Here is an 18,083-nt window from a genome sequence, read left to right as displayed (position 1 = left end):
CACTGACCTGCTGAGCTTTCGGAGTGAGATGTAATTCAGAGCTGGGCTTCAGACGAATCTGGTCTTCTGCAGGCACCTGAACTGACAGGAAGGCGGCCATGCTCCGGGCAACCACTCGGAACCTCAATGTTAACAAAGGTCAGAGTGAGAGACTACAAAGTGAGCGTCGAGTGCACAGCCTGCTTCCCATGATACCCAGCAGCCCTTCTAGCAGCAGCAGCAGCTCACTGTCTGAGGCCCACAGAGAAGAACAGAGCAGGAGTCCTCACCTGTTGGACAGTGGTGATTTCCGGCCCAACCCAATTGCCCCCAGAATCCCAGAGCTGAGCCTCTCCTCGGCCATGAGGCTCTGCCTGCCCTGTAGCATGAGCAGGATCCGGATGACGGACTCCGTCAGCACCGAGTCGTCCTGCTCCAGCTGAACCAGAGACAGCTGCAGGGCCTGATGCCACCACAGAAGCAGCTTTGCCTCCTCCTGTGCAGAGCTGGGGGGGGGGGGGTCAGAGCAAAGGAAATGTAAGAATTCTCCCCCCTCATGTCAGAGACTCCCATCTGAGTTTTAAAGAGGGAAGACATTTATTACTCTAAATCACACGACAGGGCCAGGGGATGCTTGCCTGACGAGTGAGTCTGAGCCTCAGGACCCACATGATGGAAGCAGAGAACAGACAAATTGTCCTGCTGCTCCACTGATGTACCACAAGTGTACACACACACGCGCACACACACACACTCACACACACTCACGCACACACACACACTCACACACACTCACACACACACTCACACACTCACACACTCACACACACGCACACACGCACACACTCACACACACTCACACACTCACACACTCACACGCACACACGCACACACACTCACACACACACTCACACACACTCACACACACACGCACACACACTCACACACACACGCGCACACACACATTCACACACACGCACACACACGCACACACTCTCACACACGCACACACACGCACACACTCTCACACACGCACACACACGCACATACTCTCACACACACACACATGCACACACACACACTCACACACACTCACGCACACACACACACTCACACACACACTCACACACACTCACACACTCACACACTCACACACACGCACACACACACACACTCACACACTCACACACACGCACTCACACACACTCACACACACGCACACACACGCACACACACATTCATACACAAGCACACACACTCGCACACACTCACTCACACACTCACACACACGCACACACACACACACTCACACACACGCACACACACACACACTCACACACACTCACACACACACACGCACACACACATTCACACACACGCACACACACGCACACACACGCACACACTCTCACACACGCACACACTCTCACACACGCACACACACGCACACACTCTCACACACACACGCACACACTCTCACACACACACACACATGCACACACACATGCACACACTCTCACACACGCACACACATGCACACACACACACTCACACACACACTCACGCACACACACACATTCATACACACGCACACACACACGCACACACACTCACACACACTCACGCACACACACACATTCATACACACGCACACACACTCGCACACACTCACACACACTCACACACACTCACACACATGCACACACATTCACACACACACACTCACACACTCTCACACACGCACACACATGCACACACTCTCACACACGCACACACATGCACACACTCTCACACACGCACACACATGCACACACACACTCACACACACTCACACGCACACTCACACACACGCACACGCACATGCACACACATTCACACACACTCTCACACACGCACACACATGCACACACATGCACACACACACTCACACACGCACACACACTCACATGCACACTCACACACACACACACGCGCACACACACACACACACACTCACACACACACACACACACACTTAAGAGATTTAAAAGAATGAAACCAAGGCTAATAAGTTGGCAAACGTCAATGAAGCAGCAGTGCTGTAAGAGCGGCCATTTATCCAACATTTGCTGCTAGACACTGGGCTGCACGTCCTCTGTCATTTGATCCTTTACTTACAAGAAAACTGAAGGCTGGCCCCTCAAAATACTTGTGGGAGGAGATAAAAATAAAAAATCTGCTCAGAGAATTAGCTCAGCAAGCTCTGGGTCTTTCCCGAGCACATGCCACTCCCCTGGAAGGCTGTCTGACCTTCCCGCACCCCCGGGCTCTGTGCCTGATGTGGGGCTGCACACTGGGAGCAGCCGGGGGCAAGCGCACCTTGGGTACACGTGTTCCAGCCACGTGCTGAGGATGAGGAGCACTTTCATCTCGTTCTTCACAGTCTGTTCACTGTTTAGACACTGAAGCAGGTAGACATAGAGAGTCAAACAACTACCAAGGGCTAAACACTCCTGCAGAAACTCTTGCATGGTGAGCTCGGGAACTTGAAGGGACACCAGAATGGGGCCCCATCCTAAATTCTGATCGAGGGAGCCTAAGAAAAGAATGCCAAGAGGAAATATCAAGATATACTCATGTACACAAGAATCCTAACGACTGTTTCACTTTAGTCTCCTGCAAGACATTGCTTCTCAGTGTGCCTAGAGGCCAGAAAAGTTCGAGGTGAAGCTTCAACTAGAAAGCCAGATGCTACTCTATTAGAGAAGGGACACAACTCAGGACTGTGTCTCTCTGAGCCACCTTTCTCATTATATGGTGACCATTAGCAACTACAGAGCACCAAAGAGTTTTAACGCTATTCTACACTTAGGCTTTTCTAGCAAACCAATCCAACCTCTCACCAGCATTTCTACTAACTAAAGCACAGCTCGTGTCCTAGAGGAAAGCACCCTGAATTTTAGTAACGCAAATGAATGTGAATCATGAGTGTTATCCTGAAGGGTCTCAGCCTTTGGGAGGAGTGAAGGTGCACCATGGTGATGTTCAGAGTTCCCCCGCAGTGGGCAGGGCAGACGGCCGGGTACGGGCATGTCTGGAACCCCACTCCGGTATATATTTCACATCTGATGTCAGACTGGAGAAGGGCTGTTCTGAACAACTCTTAATCACTATCTCCAGAGTCTGGTGGCAGGAAATAGGAAAAATAAAAGGATGGGGATCAGAAAAGGTAATCCTTTTACGGTAGCTTTAAAATTCAAAGTATGACAAGAGGCCTGGTAAGATGGCTCAGTGGTTAAGAACACTGGCTGCTCTTCCAGAGGGCCTGGGTTCAATTCCCAGCATCCACAGGGCAGCTCGCAATTATCTGTAATTCCAGCTCTAAGTGATCCAGTACTCTCTAAGACATGCAGTTAAAACACTAATACATAGAAAATATGAATAAATAAATCTTACTAAAAAGCATGGCAAGGAGAAATAAAAAGATCTCTATGAAAATTCCTTTCACCAAAAGTGGTAAGAAAAATGAAATTACTATATGAATTCTGATTTACAGCATTTATTTTAAAAACTGACTTTGCCATCGTACATTATATGGTTGGTCTGATACTCTGAAAATGTAAAAAACAAATTAGAATTTTTCTCTCTTAAAACATATAATTGAACCCAAAAGACATAGGCCACATGTTCTCTAGCTCCTTATAGAAAACATCTGTTTCTATCACATATATAATATATATAAATGTATGTTTATATATGCATGTGTGTATGGTATGCACTTGTATGTCTATGCACATGTGTATGTATATGTATGCATACGTATATGTGTATATGTATTCATGTGTATGTGTGTCATATGAAGAATTCCCAGCAGAAAGAATTACAACAGTATCCTGTCTCTTTGGGAAGAGTGGAAGGCTGTCCCTGACGACAGGCTTTGACTTCCTAGAACAGGCCAACGTAGTGAGAACAGAAGATGACGTCCTCTTACTTTCCTTGAAGTAGGCAGTGATGCAGGCTTCTGTGGTCTCTGCCATGTGGCGGACTGATGCCAGGCTTTGGCAGGCCGCTGTTAAAAGGGGCAGCACCACCAACCCATGCACTTTTTGGCCAATCCAGGTCCGAATACTGACACCGAGGTATTCTGCTGTGGGAACTGCTGCACTGTTCATCATCATTAGGACCTCCATGAAGAGGCTGCTGAGGGCCATGTGGCGGGTCTGGCTGTCCATGTCTAAAGGCAAAGAGACACATACTCAGATTGTGGGCAGGGCCAGGGACGTGGTCATGAGAACAACAGTTCTTATCTCAGCTGCTGTCCAGGGTCTTTGTGTCCTAGTGTCTGACTGCAAAGAACCAGTGAGGAGGGTCTGATGACCCCTGGATTGCATGGATAGGATGTGATACAGACACAGTGTAAGAGGAAAATTGGAAACTTCAACAAGTTCCCTGAACAAAGTATATGAGAGGAAGAGACCTTAGTGAGGAGATGTGGGGGTTCCTTCCTGCAGTCCCTCTCCATTCCTTTCTGACACCCACCAGTCCACAGAACCACTCTGACCACAAGGGGCCCCCAGTGGCCACACTGGGCTGTGACTCAGATAAGCTATTTTTGTTACCCTTTCTTCCTGTCCTCTAGTCCTGTTTCTCCAGACTTACTCTTAGGTCTGCTGTAACCTGTCAGTAGGAGCTCCCTCCTCCCACCTCACCTCCATCTCCAGGGGATTCCACCTCTTGGTGTGGACCTGGTCCCTCCAGCTCTTTCCTGCTTTCCTTCTCTTCTAGGTCATCTCCATTCTTTTAGGACACCCACTGGCTCATAGGAACTCTCTCCACCAGGGACCCGGTCACCATACTTCGCTGAGATCCAGCCTGGGCAATGGTAACCAAAGAACAAAACGCATACCCAACAGAGAGAAGACCAGAGAGCCACTGGTCTTCTTGAACACACTTCAAGCAGCTTAACTCGGACACCAAGACACAAGCATGAAGAGCTGAGGCAGTATTTATCCTCCAGAAGTCAACAACCACATGCAACAGACTCCAAGAGACAAAGTCATCTAACTGAAGTGTAAGACAAGAACGCCAAAGCAGTCACTGTGAATGTTCAAGAGCCTTACAGAGGAAATGAACCAGCTCCTTAAAGAAGACTAAAAGTATAAACAGTTGAATGGAATAATGAAAACAATTCTCAACATGATAGCAGAATTTAACAAAGAAATTGAATCACTAAGAAACCCCAAACTATAACAAAACAGGAAGTGAGAAACTTAGATGTCAAACGAGGAGCTTGAAAGGAAACGTTAGCAACAGGTTAAAGGACATGGAGAGAGAATGCAGCTCTTGACAAAAAGTTTGAAGAAATGGATAGCTCAGGCGAAGAAAACATTAAATCTAAAGAAAGAAAAAAGAAAATCCAGGCAATCTGGGTCACTATGAAAATGCCAAACCTATGAATAAAAAGTATAGAGGAAGGAGGGAAAACTGAGGTAAAAGGCTCAGAAAATATTGTTATCAAAATTATAGGACAAAATGTCCCCCATTTAAAGAAAGAGGTTTCCTATCAAGGTACAAGAAGCCTACAGAACACCAAGTGGAAAGAGATGCCCATGACACTAACTGCACAGAAAGCAAACGACTGAATCACACAGGAAGACGGAACAACGGTGAACACCGGCTTCTCAGCGTGAGCTGCCAGAGAAGGACGACCAGCACCCTGGCTACGAGCTGCTGAAGGCTGGTCTTTGCTGGACACTGCAATGCTAGTGCAGAGCAAGCTCACATATAGACCCAAGGGACTGGCACTATGTGACCTTACCCCCAAGCTATTTCTGATTTGTAAATAAAGGTGCTTACAGTCTAAAGCTGGGCAGGATTGAGATAGGAGGGGCTGTGTGTTCCCAGCCTGGCCATTAGAGAAGACCACGATGAGAGGGAGAAGGTGAGGAGGAAGAGAGAGACAAGAGTTAGGAGTCAAGAAAGCATGGCCGTGAGGCTGGCCAACTGGAGTTACAAGCAGCCCAGATGAAACACAGTAAGTAATGACTTAGGGTTATAGATAGGAAATAGATTTTAATAACATAGACATCTGCCAAGCTCTTGTGCTGATTAAGACTTATTGTAAAATAAAGGGTGTGTGTGTGTGTGTGTGTGTGTGTGTGTTTTATCTGGGAATTAAATGGTCAAAGGTAGGGTAGGAACCCCAAATTTCTACAACAACGAACCCTCTACCTACAGCAATGATCAACCCTCATGCTACCCTGGTGTAGCAGTGACACAACTGTGATCAGAGGAACCAACCACATCCGTCCCTTTGGATTTAAGTCTCACTCACGGACTCACTCACACCTTATACTGCTTACGTGGCCAAGAAACTAAAACCAGATAGATCCTAGCCCTACTATCATTATTCTGCTAAAGTAACCTAGCAGTAAAATGACTTCTGGTGACAGACTGCTAGACCCACAGATCAGTCCCTTCTTGCAGTAGATGGTAATTAGCAAAGAGACCCACAGCAGGACACTGTGCAGAGAGTGAACAACTTTGAAGCAGTGCTAAGAGGGCTGTCTTTCCCCTCAAAGCTTGGGGGTTTGTTCATACACAGAAGAGGTGGAAAGGCTTTAAAGACTATAAAAGCCAAAGACTGTAGGTGGCTCCAAGGCAACAGTGTCAAACAGTTACAGCAGGACTCATTCAAAGACTATGTCAGCACACCTAGGACCTGAACAAGTTCAAGGCAGATGAGGTTCCAGGATGGAGAGGAAGAAGTAGCAAAGGGACCCCACCCCTAACCCAGAGGCTATTTGCAAGTGATACCTGCCAGCAAGAGGAGAATCAGTCCTCCAGTGGAGTGCCCCAGGTATATCAACCATGTCCAGGAATAGTGGGCCAACCCCAAGGGAACGACATAGGTTTTCTTGGTGGGCTTTTTGCTTCATTTTGATTTGTTTAGGCATTTTCTGTTTTACTGGTTTGTTTTGATTTTTGTTTTGAAGTCTTTTGTTTTTTCATTTTCAAAGGAAGAACATAAAGTTGTGTAAGTAGGGGGTGGGGAGGATCTGGGAGGAGTTGGAAAGGGGGACAAAACATAATCAAAACATACATAACTTTTTAAAAAAAATAAGAAGACATATGTTGAGAAGGTATGAAAAACCTATCAGAACATGAATAATTAGTCTGCGTTTTCCAGCCTTTGCTCATAAAAAAAAATAAAGCATGTGACTCTTAGACCTCAGCCATGTGGTAAACACCAGAGCCCCACCTCCATGCTCACTCCCACCATGCTCATATTTGGTGGTAATTTACACAAAATAAGGACTACTCAAAATTAAGCATAAACGTAAGAAATCCCCCCTTTAAAGTTCCTAATAACAGCTGTTTTATCTCCTTAGTTTTCAAACAGTAGACAGACTGGTAATACAACGAGTCCTTTAAAAGAGGAGGAGAAGAAGAGACAAGCACAGGAGAAAACGGCAAGTTTTCATCTCATGTCACAGAACACTGGGCCAGAGGGCATGGAGAGGAGAGCATCACTTTGAAAACAGAAATGCGTCTCGCCCACTGAACAGACACACTTTCTGCTAATTATTTTCCACTGTCTTGAACAAGGTAAACTTTTTGTAACAGACTAGAACTGAGGCTGGTTACTTCTCACAAGACGTGGTATTTATGTCTGTGAGAATGGTAAGAGCTCTGGAAGCCCTACCCATTGAAGCAAATTCACTCCATCCAGAATGAAATGGATGTCACTTTAAAGCACAAAGAGACACACTAGAGAGTGGTGGCCACTGCGTGCATTTTTTCATGCATCGCTGAGCATAATTCTTGGTAATAAAAGCCTCACCTCAGTTTCACATGAGTAGCAGCAGCAATTCTGATTTATGATGAACCTTCTGCAGACAGATCCAAGCCTGCCTCAGCCTTCCTACTGAGGACCAAAGCCAACAGAGAGCTTCCCCCAAGCCACACATGACAACTAGCGTCAATTCTCCAGCACACCCTGGCCAGACTCCCCTCTAGTACTCTTCCAGGTCTTTCCAGCACAACCTTCCTAAGTCTTCATGGTCACCCATGACCAGCCCCAGCTCTCACAGTGCCTACTGGCTTTTCTTTTCCTTTCGGTTTCTCAGTGTGTCCTATCTCACATGAACTCATCAAGAACAGCAGGATCGGCTTCACTCCCCCATTCTCACACAGGAGCATGCCCTGAGCTTCTTCTTAGGCTCCTCTGTCAGGCAGGCCCTGGCCTCAGCGGTTCTGTTCTCAACCTTCTAATGCTGCGACCCTATAACAGCTTCTCCACTGTCCTGACCCCAACCATAGTATTATTTCCTTGCAACTTCATAACTGTAATTTTGCAACTGCTATAAATCATAGTGTAAATATCTGATATGCATGGTATCTGATACTCGACCTTTGTGTGAGGGTTATTCATGCCTAAACAGGCTGCACCTCAGGCTGCTGCTTTAGCCCTCCTGAGCAAAGGTTACCCCCACAGGCTTAGATGGCTTTAGCCTCTCCTGAGCACACCATCCTACTTCATCAGGCCTCTCTCTTCATTTCCAGCTTCAAACTTCCTTATCCTTTTACCATTCTACCAAAAATTATAAATTTTTTTTTAATTTTATTGAACATTTGTGGTTACTTTCAGTAGAAGTAACTGGCAGGCCGTCCACTCCACTCACTGGCTACCCACAAAGCACTCCAGGTCTTAACAAACCAGCAGGTGACTCTGAGCTCCTTTGTAACAGCTGACTCTTCCAAATTTCCTGTCGCCTTGTCATTTAATGTGTGTATGCAGCTTTAACCTCAGCCGAGATCACTTCATATGCGCATCCGCCAGAGTCAACCTCTTCCCAATTTTAACCCTGCAGCCTGCCCTCCGGGCTGTCCAGATCAGTGACTGACTGGATCAGGAAAATGTGACCTTGACCATCTTCCTCAGCTCACAAGGTCTAAGACAGAGAAAGAATCCCTGACTGTGAGACACTTACCCTGGTCTCACTGGTCACTTACCGGGTGGGTTAAAGGTAATGATGTCATCCAAAAGCTTAGACACTTCCTGCCCTAGTGCTGGGAAGGCGACTTTCCCGTCCTGCTCCAGGGCACTGAGGAACTGGGCCATCTGATGGGTGAAAGCCTGGCACTTTGGAACTATGTCCTGACAAAAAGAGGGGGACGGGGGCGGTCAAATGAATCTAGGCAGGAAATGTTACCTGAATATTCCCAAGGAGCACAGCATGACACTTGGACAGTACAGGGGACAGCTCAGGAAGCCACCAAGGACCTCTACTAGATGGCCCAAAAGATATGTCAGTGGCTATGCCATTCTGCAGGCTACGGCGTTCTGATTGTAAAGCTCGCCAACTTCTGTTTCCAACCCGTCTGACCTCTAGTGAACCTGGGTCATTTTCATTAAATGAAGAGGATCAGACAAAGGACCTAGGAGGCTGTGAGCACACAGCACCACCCCCAGCTCTCTGCTGAGGAAGTCACCAGGCATAGCTAACCATACTTGCACATATCTGACTTCGGGTCCTAAATAACACCCCAACTTTTAAACCACTTTTCCAACTTACAACATGCTTCCGGCTGTCAGCAGGAAGAGAAAGTCCTGCAGAGACTTTTAAGAGCCTCACTATCAGCTCGGCAGAGCAATCCTGCGCCAGGATGACGGATGGTGGGTAATGACTGCTGAAGTAACCCAGCACGCTCTGGTATGACACAAAGTCCACAAGATGCCAGGAGAGTGAGCTCGTCTGTCCCAGGAGACTCAGCAAAGGTGAGTCCTAAAGGTGGAACACAGGTTGTTTTAAATTCATTCTCCCAGAAATATATGTCTCTAGTTATTCTGTGAGGAAAAAATAGCTTACGGTAAGAACAGAAAAGGAACCAAGGAAGTAGGTACTCGGGTTAGCATCAAAGGAAAGCAATAGTCAAGGTCATGGCAAAAGTACATTAAGATCTACAAAAATTCAGAGGAAGTCTGGAGATACATAACAAACACTGACCCCAAGAGAAACACAGCAGGCTGAACTAAAAATTAATAAATTATTCTAACTCAATGAGGTTCTCTTGATTATTTAGAACTAGACGGTGGGCCATGCAGAAAAGTAAGCAGGGGAAGGTGTAGCTCATACGCCGAGATAGGGAAACACGTGGAAACACCACTGGGGAAAAGGCACACTAAGAAGCCAAAGCTCCCAGACCCCAGACTTACCGTCTCGTCGACTAGCTGAGCCTCCTTTGCCAGTAAAACCATCATGAAAAGGAGGCAGACAACCATGCTCTGGGTCTCAGGAAGGGGGCTGGGACTCCAGGCATCAGACAACACACTAACCCAGTTGACTCTACAAAGTACAGACCCCAGAAACAGGAAACAACTCTTGGGGCTCCCACGCTCCACCTGAAGTGAACCAAAAAACATTGTCTTTCCTTAGTTGTTTAATATATCTTGAGAATGGAAATAAGTCAGTATTTCACATTTTTACACATATTTTTAAAAGACTTTTCCTCCGATGGCAAATATTCACTGATGGTCTCACCTTACATAAACTGATGTAAGGGTCAGGCTTTCCTCTCAGGGAAGTCTACACGTGCACTCTCGAGCCTGTGTGCTTGTGCTTCACAGCCTACTCTATCACTCCAGACGGAAGAATGACCTTCCCTGACCCAGCCCGATGGAAGGTCCCTGTCACCGAGCCCCTGGGGCCGAGAGTGCTGAGACCTCAAGTGAGCTAGAGCACAAGGAAGGCAGAGCTCTACAAGTCAGCAGCTTTCAAATCTCAGAACCGCGGCTGGAACAGCCGAGGGCTGCTGACTTCCGGGTGGGTACTGGAAGCAGGGGTGTGTGTGCAAGTTCCCTCCTGATGCTCATAATGTGGCCCGTGAAACCACACTTAGGGAACCACCACCCTGGAGTAAATAATCTTAAGATGAACTTCCAACATGATGCTGTGGTATGAGTATCTCCACATGGCTGGTCTTCACAATCGAATCCTAACCTTTATCCAGAGGTTCCTCGGGTACACTATAAAGCACATGATCAACCTGAAAGTCTTGTAGCCCACTTCAGCATTTCCCACTTGTTTATCTTAATAATGTGGAGAGATACACTTCTCTTTAAGGATTACTGTTCAAAGCTCTACAGTACTTATAAGAACGACAACGAGCCTGGATCTGTGGTGACTCACAATTCTTTTATCATTTGCTCCCAGCCTTGCCATCAATTCTGCAATCTAAAAGGCTCCCTCCTGGCTTCTGGGCAAGTCAGAGCTGCCTAATCCTTAGAGTAAACTGCGAGGGACAGAACTACATCACTCCCTGACAGGCTACCCACAGTTTAATTGGCCTTCTACGCAGCCCTCTCAGTTCAAATGCTGCCTTTACAGGTCATTAAACCTGTGCCTCCACGACTACACAGGGCCAGCTTCCCAGGAGCTGGACTGCGGAAGAGCGGCTGCCAAGAGCAGTGCTAGGTAGGGCTTCACAGAAACTGCCAGAGGCTCCCATACATTTTACTAATCACGGTAGATAATCCTCGTGTCTTAGTAATCATCATAAATAATTACAGATCTGTATCAACTACAGCCCTGAAATGACTCAACAGTAACAAGTATGACAAGGAGAAGCACTCACGGACGGACAGTAACAAGCAGATGAAGGAAATGACTGTGCAAGCCACCATCCCTCAGGCTCCAGGAGGACAGGAGAACAGGAGGACGGGAGGACACCAACTCCTGCCTGCTGCTGGCCCCCATAGCTGTGGCCTTCTACAGCAAAGGTGCACATGCATATTTCTCAGCCCCTCCTTGCGGGTCCTTCTTTGATCATGATGTGTCACAGATTGCCACAATGACTTTATTTCTTACAATCTAATTATCCGGTTGCACAGCTGCTGACATCAACTTGGAGTTTGCGCACAGACTCACATTCTCCTTCATACCACATTCACCGCAGTTCTAACAGCATTGCCCCAGAACACTAACCACCAGCAGAAGCTAGAGGACAACAACACAGGCGCGGCAAAGTCCGTCTTTAGAACCAGCCTAACAGATGGTCTCAGTCACCCGTCAGCACAGCAGCGGGTGTCCACAGCAGCTGCTTTCCACCACGGGCACCAGACTGGGACATGAACAGGGGCCCGCAGAGGAGAAGCACCAAGGATCCAACCTTGAAGAAGGCCTCCATGAGTCTCTGGTCAGGGTGCAGGTCCTTCCACTCGAGCTTCTGGTACGCACTGTGAAAGGCGTAGAGAATGAACTCTGGCATCCTGGGTGCTGTGCAGGATTCAGTGTAATGCAGCAGGTGCAAGCGCAGGGCTCCTTCGTCCCCTGGCAACAGCTTGTCTAAAAGTGTGAAAGACAACACAGCTCAAGGGACATGGTTGGGGGTGGGGGGAGAAATGCTAACACCAATCACAAATTCTCACGGTGATTAGCTTTTTTCTTCAGAACTTTTCAATGGCTTTTAACCCAAGCACACAGCTACAGCATGTTGTCCTCTGTGTATCCAATCTCACCCCATTAGTGCTTCTTTCTCCATACAGTATCTTGAAAGAATTCCTCCAAAAAAATATTCCAACATTTCACAAAAAAACCCACAAACATCAAAATGACCAACCAGTACATAAAACATGCTCAGCGTCACTAAACACCGGAGAAATGCAAAGTGAACCAGGATGAGGCCAGGCAGGATGGCTCAGTAGCTAAAGTGCTTGCTACTGAGCATGACGACCAGAGTTTGGTTCCTGGAACCCACATGGCGGAAAGAAGAGAACCAACTCCCACCTTCCACGAGTTGTCCTCCAGCCCCACATAACCAACTCTCTCTCCCTCTCTCCCTCTCTCACCTCCCCCCAACACACACACACACACACACACACACACACACACACACACACACGATGTATAAAAATTAAATCCTGGGGTTGGGGATTTAGCTCAGTGGTAGAGCGCTTGTCTAGCAAGCACAAGGCCCTGGGTTCGGTCCCCAGCTCCGAAAAAAAGAAAAAAAAAAATTAAATCCTGACTAACTATTACTTCACGTTGGCTTTTATTCACTTTTATTTTATGCAGACAGGTGTTTCGCCAGCATGTCTGTGCACCACATGTGTGCGGTGGCCACAGAGGTAAGAAGAGGAGGCTGGATTCTCTGGAATTGGACTCGACAGATGGCTGGGAGCCGTAACAGGAGTGCTGGGGACTGAACCCAGGTCCTCTGGAAGAGCGGCAGTGTTCTGAAGCACTGGGCTCTCTCTCCAGCCCTAGGATGGGGAGCTGAGATGGTGGCTCGGTAAGCACTGTTGTGCAAGCCTGAGGGTCTGAGCTGAGATTCACAGCACCCACATAAAAGGTAGGCGAGGGCAGTGTGTGCTGTGACCCAGAGTGAAGAGCAGCTCCCAGCCACTCTGTGCAGCTGGTGAGCTAGACACTCCAACCAACAGAGAGAGCTTCAGCGAGAGTCCTCCCTGTCCTACAGACAAAAAGCAGAAAATGACAGGGGCAGATATTCCACATAGACCGCCACATCTACACAAAGGTGTACGCATGTGGGCACACAAAGAAGGGGAAAGGAAGGTAAGTCTGAGAAAGCAAGAGAAAAAGAACCCCCATGTCTTACTGGGTTAGGGTACAAATTAGCCCAGTTGTTATGGAAACCAGCAAGGATGTTCCAGAGTACAACTGGCAGTAGGCAATATTCAACAGATCATCTCTGTGACTCGGAAAGCCGCCCGCAAGTGACTGGAGCAGGCCTGCCTCCTGTCTGCTTCTTTCTCTTCCGTGACAGTGAAGAGGAAGGCACAGGAGGCAGGCACCACCACACTTCCTACCTTTAAAACTCGCGTGCAGTGAGCTGACACAGTCAGTGAAGAGCTGCACAAGGCTGGAGGCCACCACGGTATCACTCTCCAGCCAGGGGTAATGTCGCTGGTGGCTACTTCAGGGGAAAGAAACACATGGTCAGAAGAAATGAATCTGCCTGGGACAGTTAGGTCTCAGACTGGTTGTACAAGGCTCTAGCTATGGAGCCCAGAGTACACTTGGTGGCCCTCAAAGCTCCAAGCTCCTGGAGGCAAAGGCAGAGGGCAGTATGGCCGCTTGCTGCTTCTCCCTGCTCTCCCTCTGCGCCAGCACTACCAGCACCTAGAAGTGTGCACATGGAAGCAGAGGACAGCTTGGAGGCTCTCTCCTTCCACATGTGGGCCTCAGGGACTAAACCTAGAACTTCAAGCTGGGAGGCAAGCGCCTTTTTGTATGCACTGTGCCATTTTGCCAAACCAACAATAATTTACCTCTACTCAGAGCATAAACAAAAATGAAATAAAATGAAATAAGATTCATGTTAACAAATGACTTAAATTTACCGCAAGAGTAACCAAAGGCCTTTCCTTCTAAAATTGATGTGTACACACACAAGAACATGAATGTGTGTTTGTGTGTGTGCCTGCATGCATGTATGTGCGCATGTATTTGAACAAAAAGAGGATGTCAGACCCCCTGGAGCTGGAGTTAGTGTCTGTGAGCCACCTGACACAGGTGTCAGGAACTGCACTCCAGTCCTCTGCAAGAGAGGTGAGCATTCCTAAACTACCGAGCCATCTGGCCCTCACAAAGAACCCCTTTATATGACATTCTGCCTCTCATCTACAAAGTTTGATATCAATAGGCTGCATTAATTTGTAGAAACTAATAAACTGTAAGCCTGTTATGAAGCCAGGCTCTCCTGTCCTGAAGTGGACAAGCGTCTAGGAAAAGTAAAGATGAAGTCTCAGATCCCCTCTGACATGCTCTTGGGTAACCCGAGGAACCTGAGTCAGGTCCAGCGAGGAGATCTGAGTACGACATCAATGCTCCTGAGGTCACGTTATGAAACACGGCATTTGGCCTGCTGTAATTTCTGCAGGCCGAGGTCCATCTAGTTCACTTGGTAAGTCTATAGAACAGTCAGTCACCCACACAGCACTGAGAGCATCTTTATGAACCACACACTTGTGAAACAAAGCTTTTAACTCCAGAGCTACATGATTAAGGGGTCATTCCCGAGCCAATAAATTGATAGATTACTTAATTCCAAAAATAGCTAAGATCACAGAAAACGCTGACACCAATATGTATAGAGCTACTTTATAGAGAAAAAAGAACATTTTTAAGTATGCAAACATATTCAACTTCCTTACTGTGGAAAATTGGAAATTAGTGTTTTACTTTGTTCCAAAATTAATATTAAGATAACATCACTAATTCCCAGATGAATAATTATATAAATAAAAATGCCTTGACTTTATCAATTTAAACGTCACTAGATTAAAAATTCAATCTGTGAAGTCATCATGACCTGTATTAAATCATTAGAACTTTACATAAATAAATTTCAAAAAACATCTGAGTACATGAAAAACTATTTACCTTTCAGTGTCCTCTAAAACCAGGATCCAAGGCTTAAAAAGCTGGATGATCTGTGAGTGCAGAGATCTCAGCACTGAAACAGCACAATCGTTACAGACAAGAAGCAGTTCATTCTGGCCATCGGGTACATTTTATCCTAAATGTATACAAAATCTACCCCCTCCCAGTCTGTGCAAGCCTTTGCTGAGATAGAAACTGTATGGTTGATACAACTACCTGTGTTTCCCTCTTCATTTGTTACAATAAACTGAGTTAATTTTTATAACACAGATAATTTTATAATGCCATTTCCAAGATAAATGCTCTATATTCAGAATGACAATGACTAGATAAATGACAAGAAGAGGAGCAGACAACAGACGTACACCTCTTTCCACCAAACCACCACCCCACCAAGGCAGGGCCCAGACAAGCTACAGCAAGCATTCTATGTTCACTGTGAACTATTAAAGGCCTGATGAATATACAGGCTTATACCTGTACCACATTTTCCTATCTCATTTCTTCCACATTTGAGAAGAATCTCTTAATAAATCTACTCCAAAGCCCTCTACCATAAGGACAGCACTCTCCCCATCACACTGGAAGCACTCTACCTTCTTTGCTGCTGGCAGTTGGGTCCTGGGCCAAGGAGGCTAGTTCTAAGTCAGTCAGCCTTTTCACGAGGTATCCCAAAAAGGTCTTCACATCAGCCATGTAAGGGCTCCACTTTGAAAATAATCCAAAGCTTTTAAAGTCCAACTTGGATAACCGAAGCTTATAAAAGAAGTCAGAAAGCCACTGTACCGTCTCCGTTACCTACGAGAGATGGCGGACCAAAAACTGCTCACTCAAAGTCTGCTTTGGTGCAGTATTCTTACCCCCACTCCCTTTCTTCTTTTCTGTTGCTGCAGATGAAACTGAGACCCTCATGAACAGCAGGAAAGCAGCCACCACTGAGCCATGCCTGCAAGCCCTTTATAGCACAGGCCCATGACAGATTGTGAAGGGAATATGGATTTTTGACAGAACTACAAAAAGACAGAAAAAAAAAAGTAGGTTTAAAACTTTAAAGCAATGGAACTTTATTTCAAATAAATTCTCATATTTTCCTTATTTCTGAGGTTGTTTTTGTTTACTTGTTTGTTTGGTTGTGGTGGTGAGGCCTCACAGACAAGCCAAGCTGGTCTCAAGCTCAACTGCAGCCTGGTGTGGTGTCACATACACCTGGCTGCAGTTAAGTTCTTATGTGAAGCCACCACAGATAAAGCTGATAAAATAAAGGGCTCTGTGGGACCCGTGGAGTGGCCTCTGGGAGGAAGCAGATGGCCTTAGGTGGGACACAAGGCTAATGTGGGGATGCTGGTGCTACTCTGTTCAGAGAGAACTGCATGCGGGAGCATAAGAGAAAAGCAGTCTCAACAAAGGGGACAGAGGAAGCAGAAGTGAAAGAAAACCATGGAGCTCTTCACACACACACACACACACACACACACACACAGGCGCGCGCGCCAGGACAAAACAAAACAAACCCAGCTTTTAAATGTGCTTCACTTGTTTAAAACTTCACAGCAAGGGAAGTGGAAGAATGCAGAAAAGTGTCAGAGCAAAAGCTACACACCTGCTTGTCTGACAAGAGAACATCCGAGGCGCTGTGAAGCACAGAGCTCTCCACGGAGGCCTCCCCCTGCTGGATGCTCGGAGCATAGCAGCCCAGGGCTTTCAAAGTGGCTTTCCAGCACTCAGGACTCAGCAGCTGCTCTGCGGAGCCTGGAGAAAAAGACAGGGACAGCAGAAGGTCTGCGTTTTTCCCAGATCGCTTTTACAACCTGAATCAGAGAACACGTGCACTTCTCCAAGTGGTGGTGATGGTGACAGTGACGATGATGACACTGACATGAATGATGGCCCACACCAGACTTTTAGAGATATGTGGCATAAGAGGAGCAAAGTAAAGAGACAGCAAAAGTGACATAAGTGGGAGTGAGTGCCACTGAAGTCACTGGACTGGAAGGTGAAGGCAGGGGTGACTCCATCCTCCTACTGTGACTGAGAAAGTTTATGAATGTGAGTGCGTGCATGTGTGTGAGTGTGTGCGTGTGTGTATGCATGCATGTGCGTGTGTGCACATGGTTTCTAGTAACTGAACTCTGGTCACCAGGCTCCAGTGGCAAGCACTACCTGCTGGACCATTTCTCTGGCCTCATCTTAACACTTCTGGATGGGACCTGTGGAATGGTATTCACTGAGGTCTTCTCAATGACCACATGAAGACACTTACTCTGCACCAGCAGCCTGAGGACGTCACTGTACTGGTCAGGGAACTGGTAGAGTAGGAGGTGAGTCCAGTGCTTACAGAAAAGATTAAATGGCATCATAATATCTTCCTCTGGTTCAAGGCCCCAGGCAGTGAGTGCCAAGTGAATGGACTCCAGGAGCCTGGTGCGGTCAGACAGAGGGGGTTTAGTGCTGCTTAACCACTGCTGAACATCGAACTAAAACAAAACAGAAACAAGAAGCCATTTTATTTATGTCAGAAAATTAGATGCAGCAGAGAGGTCTGTGCAAATTTAAAAACCAAAGGCAGCGGAGCAGTCCCTGCTGCTAACAGAACTAAAGTGTGCACGGACATGAGCGATGGGCACCATGATGCCGCCATCCCCACTCCTTACCTGAGCTCTGAGGGAAGCCATTAGAGCCTCAACCTCCTCAACATCAAACCTTACTTGGGGCTAGGTA

At 47.0% G+C, this 18,083-nt stretch overlaps 1 protein-coding gene across 5 annotated transcripts in view; it reads right to left on the bottom strand.

Annotated features, from left to right (window-relative positions):
• The window catches only part of Epg5 (ectopic P-granules 5 autophagy tethering factor), a 97,558-nt gene that overhangs the window by 4,399 nt on the left and 75,076 nt on the right, over positions 1-18,083 (bottom strand). For 2 of the 5 annotated variants that reach the window (XR_015642426.1, NM_001427613.1), the window contains exons 31-43: positions 17,626-17,839; positions 16,966-17,114; positions 15,962-16,163; positions 15,366-15,438; positions 13,790-13,896; positions 12,130-12,305; positions 10,178-10,363; positions 9,537-9,746; positions 8,974-9,118; positions 3,950-4,192; positions 2,338-2,554; positions 270-485; positions 8-122 (exon numbers count right to left, since the gene is read on the bottom strand). Coding sequence is in view for 2 of the 5 variants with exons in the window: in NM_001427613.1 (NP_001414542.1) it covers positions 8-122; positions 270-485; positions 2,338-2,554; positions 3,950-4,192; positions 8,974-9,118; positions 9,537-9,746; positions 10,178-10,363; positions 12,130-12,305; positions 13,790-13,896; positions 15,366-15,438; positions 15,962-16,163; positions 16,966-17,114; positions 17,626-17,839 (2,253 nt within the window). In the remaining 3 variants the exon portion in view is untranslated. The remainder of the gene's footprint in view (positions 1-7; positions 123-269; positions 486-2,337; positions 2,555-3,949; positions 4,193-8,973; positions 9,119-9,536; positions 9,747-10,177; positions 10,364-12,129; positions 12,306-13,789; positions 13,897-15,365; positions 15,439-15,961; positions 16,164-16,965; positions 17,115-17,625; positions 17,840-18,083) is intronic. The other 3 variants (XR_015642427.1, XR_015642428.1, XM_087593254.1) reach the window with 3 other exon arrangements.

The sequence above is a fragment of the Rattus norvegicus genome, chromosome 18, assembly GCF_021556685.1.
Source record: "Rattus norvegicus strain SHRSP/BbbUtx chromosome 18, alternate assembly SHRSP_T2T, whole genome shotgun sequence".
Lineage (NCBI taxonomy): Eukaryota > Metazoa > Chordata > Mammalia > Rodentia > Muridae > Rattus > Rattus norvegicus.
The sequence above is the reverse complement of the archived record's forward strand: the minus strand, read 5'-3'. Positions and strand labels throughout refer to the sequence as shown.